The sequence below is a fragment of the Terrapene carolina genome, unplaced genomic scaffold, assembly GCF_002925995.2.
Source record: "Terrapene carolina triunguis isolate 2854851 unplaced genomic scaffold, T_m_triunguis-2.0 Scaffold35219, whole genome shotgun sequence".
Classification (NCBI taxonomy): domain Eukaryota; kingdom Metazoa; phylum Chordata; order Testudines; family Emydidae; genus Terrapene; species Terrapene triunguis.
In genome coordinates this window covers 934-6,490 of record NW_020699570.1, presented here as the reverse complement: position 1 = coordinate 6,490, position 5,557 = coordinate 934, and the positions used below count along the sequence as shown (strand labels likewise).

Below are 5,557 nucleotides of genomic sequence, written 5' to 3'. Positions count from 1 at the left end.
GCTCATGAGCCCTGATGATCATTGATTCATCATACACCCAGACCATAGGTCACCAGTGTGCATGCCTGGACATCACTGCTGGACCACTGAGGACCACAGACTGATACATGTGAGATCCTGCTCAGGTTTCCATTCTCTTTCCACCCCCACTATCTCGCCTCTGTTGGCTTTTCACCTGATCCTGAGACCAGCTGCACCATACAGCATGACCTATGTCCAAATTGAAATAAGACTGAAAATTTGAAAAAATACATATTGTCCATTTACAATCATTTACAATTTTTTCCTTAAAAGGCACTTCTGGAAACCCCACATATATTTCATTGCAACAGCAGACTTACTGTGCCGGTGTGTGTGAAATCCTCCCAGCTCTTCTCTCCTCCAACTCCAGACTCCTTTCAGTTATCTATCTATCTATCTATCTATCTATCTATCTATCTATCTATCTATCACTGTATTAGGAGAAACTGTTCTCTCCTCACACTGAGGCTGACCTGCTGGAAAAATACAAAGACCTGTTGCTCTCTACAGACGAGATGTGTGTGGCTAACTCTGGTGCTGTTGGATGGATATTTATCTATTCCTATTCCTAAGGGCTTTTAGGCACTCACTCCCTGAAGCCCTGCACAGCACAGGATCAGAGGCCCAGAGGCCAGCATTACTTTCTGTCTGTATTGTACTTTCATAAATAGTCCCAGAAATTGAAGTGATCACAATTACAGAGAGGCAGTAGTGTCTAGAGCAATGACTCTGATCCAATGTCTAGGGGTACAGGACAGGAACTCAGGAGACCTGGTATCTAGTCCTGTCTTGGCCACGGACCTGCTGTGTGACCTATCACAAGTCACTTCTCCTCTCTATGCCTCAGGTTCCCCTCCCTTCCATTGTGTGTTTGGATTATACAGTCTATGTGACAGAGGCTGTCTCTCACTATGTGTTTGTGAAGCATCTAGGAGACTGAGGCCTCTAGGTGTCAGGGTAATACAAATTATACAAGAAATCTCTCTCTCTCCAAGTTAAATGATTCTGTATGTCTAAGCCCATAAATTTTTGACACTCAGTGTGTCCATGTCTGTGTCTGTCCCCTCTGCCCAAACACACACACTCTATGTAAGGGAAATCAAAACCAGGTAATTTTACAACATGCTCATAGTCACAGTCAGAGAGCGCTCATACCAAAAACATATAAAGCTGGGAATTTCTAAGGGGCGTGTGTGTTAGGATTCCTGGTTTCTTCTGCCAGTGATCTGCTGGGTGAATTTAGGCAAGTCCCTTCAACTCAGGGTCTCTGTTTCCCTTCCCACCCTTCGCCTGTCTTGTCTATTTAGACTGTGAGCTCTTTGCATCTTACCTGGCATTCAAAAAAAAAAAAACCTAATAGAAACCATTAGGGAAGAGGTAGATAATAAGACAGTAAATATCATAATGCCATTATATAAATACATGGTAGGCCGACACCTTGAATACTGTGAGCAGTTCTGGTCACCCCATCTCAAAAGAGATATATTAGAATTGGAAAAGTTACAGAGGCCAGCATAAAGCCTTCTCCACCTGCCTTCCCCCCCCCCTCGGTGTGGTCTCTTTGTTTATTTGTTCTGACATCTTTGCCTACCTGAAAACCCATCTCCAGCTCTCCATTGGGTCTGGATCTCATGGTGTCTGTTCTCTATTCCATGGTGCCTCTAATGATGAATCCTATCATCTATAGCATAAGGAACAAGGAGATCAAAGCTGCTCTGTGGAAAAATATGGATTTGAAACTGTGTAATGGGCCAGATCCAGCTGGTGTAAATCAGCATATCTCCATTATTATCAATGGGCCAGACCCCTAGTAGGTTCATGCAGCCCTAGTTACTATGAACTCAGTTGTACCAATTAACACCAGCTCATAACCCGGCCCTTAGTTTTTCGTGTTTGCTTCTGTACCTCTTAGTGACCTGCTTCAAACTCCCAGGGCAGTCTGAGCTGTGGGTCCCTCCAGTGGCTACACCCCAAGAGCTGCTAATATAATGCAGGAGAAAAAAACAAACAAACCACAACTCTGCTCCCCCAGAGGTAATCATGTGGAATTAGTGAAGAAACAGGCTATTCCAGGCCAGCTGAGCTTCTGGTGCCACTAGGCTGTTAGCTATTGTAGGTCACATGTCTGTGCTTCAAATCAGTGTTTCGTTCTGCAATCCCTTTGGGACACACTCTGGGCCTCAGCCCTGCCTTGTTTTTATCCAAGGGTCCTTCCAGGGATGCTGCCATTGTGTGAGATCCAGGGTGGGTGCTGTTCCCCCTCTGGTGGGTTAGGGTCAGCTCGGCAGGTTGTCTGGCTGGTTTGCTCCAGAGGTGAGATCAGAGCTGGGCTCACAGCCCTGGAGATCGGATTCAGCTATTTAGCCCCAGAACAGATACATTCTGGGCTGTGACCGTGTCTGATGCCTGCACAAGCCGGGATCAACTCTAGAGCTGGGTAGGGCTTTCAGTCCCCAATCCCATTTAGTCCATCGCCTCTCACCCAAGCCTCCCCTAAGAGGGCAGCAGGGAGCCCCCCCCTTGGGGGTGGATCCCTGTCTGCTCGGAACTGCAGAAGGAAATCCAACTAAGGGACATTGAAATGGCTGTTGGATAATACAGTGATGGGTACATGACAGCTAATGACCAAGCAATCCTGACACTTGAGAATCGAATGCATCACAAGTTGGGCCAAATTCCACAAAAAGCATCACAATAAGTGTCCTTTTTCAATTCAATATGTTTAGGGTTAATATAAAGGGGAAATTTAAGAAGCTAAATATGAATTTCCATCTGAAGTCTTAGAATTTTATTACCAGTTTGATCAAATATCTATGGCTGGTAAGATTTTTATTTCCCCTGTGGGAACTTTTGAATTTTCACTGAAAACCTGGTGGTTTTTTTTTCAATTTCTGGCACTCAAAAGGTTTCAGCTGAAAACTTGTCACAGAGTTATCTGATACAACATAGAAGTAACTGAACAGTGCTACTAGCCTTTAATTACACAGAGATGGAATCTAGCCAGTATGTGTTGCTATAAATCAATTTGTAAGCAAGTAGCAGGCTGTCTATGTGATGCTGGGGGGGACTCAGGACAGACAATCTGCCACTTAGGAGGCTGGGTGAGTCTATGGCATTTTTCTCTGAAAAGTGGGAATCAGGGTGTGTTGGCTTACTAGGATCTTAGTTTCATGCGCAAGTTGTGAGCCCGCTGTTTATCACAATAGAGGAACCGTCTTGGCTAGAATTGTTGGATTTGGGTTGTACTTTGTTCCATCCTTCATATTGCATTTGATCAAGCCACATCTTGGCCAGATCCCCAGATGGTGTAAACTGATACAGCTCCATTGACTGTTAGGGATCTATGCCAATTTACGTGCGTGTGATAACATAGAGGACTAATGGTCTGATTTGTAGAGGGGAGGAGCACTCACCACTCCTAGTCAATGAAAGTGATGGGAGAGCTGTGCACTTCTGACATTCACATAATGAGATATTACTGAGAGGGGAATCAGGGCAATTCTGTCTGTCAGTCTAATCCTGACCAGTGCCCTTCTCCTGCCCTCCACGGGCAGGACATGGTGTGCTGAGGAAGAAAATGTCCAACCGAACCACCATGACTGAGTTCCTTCTCCTGGGATTCTCTGAAGTTCGGGAGCTGCAGATTTTACACTTTGTGGTGTTTCTAGTGCTTTACTTGGCAGTTCTGGTCGGGAACCTTCTCATCATCACAGCTGTAGCCCTCAACCACCACCTTCACACCCCCATGTACTTCTTCCTGATGAATCTGTCCATCCTAGATATTGGCTCCATCTCTGTCACCATCCCCAAATCCATGGCCAACTCCCTCATGAACACCAGGTCAATTTCCTATGCTGGATGCATTTCCCAACTTTTTCTCTTTGTCCTCTTTGTTGCAACCAATGTTGCCTTACTCACTATCATGGCATATGACCGATACGTGGCCATTTGCCCACCACTGCACTACGAGAGAATGATGAACAGGAGAGATTGTGTCCAAATGGCAGCCAGTGCCTGGACCAGTGGTATTCTCTACTCTGCACTGCACACTGGGAACACCTTTAGTTTACCCTTCTGCCAGTCCAACATCATCAACCAGTTCTTCTGTGAAATCCCAAAGCTACTCAAGCTCACTTGTTCTGACTCATATCTCAGTGAAGTTGCGGTTCTTGCCTTTAGTGCATGTTTAGACTTAAGCTGCTTTGGTTTAATAACTGTATCATATTTTCAGATCTTCACCACAGTGCTTAGAATCCCCTCTGAGCAGGGCCGACATAAAGTCTTCTCCACCTGCCTTCCTCACCTTATTGTGGTCTCCTTGTTCTTTTGCATTTCCTTATTTGCCTACCTGAAGCCCACCTCCAACTCAACCTCAGGTCTGGATCTTGTGGTGGCTGTTCTCTATTCCATGGTGCCGTCAATGATGAATCCGATAATCTACAGCATGAGGAACAAAGAGATCAAAGCTGCACTGAGGAAACTGACTGGGTGGAGGTTATTCACCCAAGAATAAAATGTCTTTCTCCCTTGATCATGATTTGATTCCGAGTTTCTTTGTAGATATATTCAACTCATGACAACTTTTTTCCATAAAAACATAGCATGCAATCTGTTTATATAATGGTAAAAATCCAGACTATCTCCACTCAAGTCATTGGAGTAACTGTAGAATTACACCAGAGTAAATAAGATCAGAATCTATTTGTCTAAGGGATTTCTGTTGACAGCAACACCATGCTATCTAAGCCCCTTGCACATTAAATGAGTAGCCATAGATAGGTCCCAGGTAGACTTCATGGAGTCCCTCTGGCTCTTCTTCTTTTTTTGGGGGGGGGGATAAAATTCTGCTTGGGATCTGAGAGGTTTTATTTGCTTCATTGTCTCTGTTGTTGTTTTTTGTTTGTTTTGTTTATTGGTTTGTTGGTTTCCTTGTTCCAGGTGTTCTTGGACATGGGAGTTTGAGAGAGTGGGGTGTGTTTGATTAGATAGGGATCTCATTTTTTTTTCTCATATATTGGGTGTGTTAATGTCATCAACTCTTGGTGGGGTTTCTGAGAGAGCTCAAGTTTTGTTTCCAACAATGATGAAGGGGTATAAAAGAGTCTCTGTAGTCTGAATAGCTGATTTCCTGCTGAAATGATTATTTAATGCTTCTGGGATTTTGTTGTGTTATTAACTATGGGTTAGGGCAACTAGAGCCTTAAATGGGTGTCTTTTTAGTATTTCTTTAACTAAATAAATACATAAATGTTGCATCATCCTTGCTATGATGGAAAGGCTTTTTTGAAGAGAAAGGTTTTGCATGTTTCCTAAAGACAATCTGACCCTGGATAATGAGGCCCAATTTTGATCCCATTGAAGTTTTTGGTGTGACAAATGTGGAATTGCTATGTAATATTTTCTCTTATGTTATGCTTTGTCCGGCTGTGATAAATAAATCAGACTTTGTTTGGAGAAGGCTGTCTGGTCACTCAACTTACTACCGGTCATAGTTCCTGAGGGAAGAACTGCAGGTACCAAACACAGTTGATCTGCT

The 5,557-nt window shown here is 43.9% G+C and overlaps 1 protein-coding gene across 1 annotated transcript; it reads left to right on the top strand.

Moving 5' to 3' along the window:
* The first annotated feature begins 3,598 nt into the window (after positions 1–3,598).
* On the top strand, positions 3,599–4,534 carry LOC113405384 (olfactory receptor 14I1-like). The gene has a single exon (XM_026646563.1). It carries the CDS (start codon positions 3,599–3,601, stop codon positions 4,532–4,534), a length of 936 nt encoding a protein of 311 aa, XP_026502348.1.
* The last annotated feature ends 1,023 nt before the right edge of the window (positions 4,535–5,557 follow it).

What these genes read in the sequence shown, in the direction of transcription:
- LOC113405384 (XM_026646563.1), top strand. Translation starts at nt 3,599, where the DNA reads ATGTCCAACCGAACCACCATGACTGAGTTCCTTCTCCTGGGATTCTCT.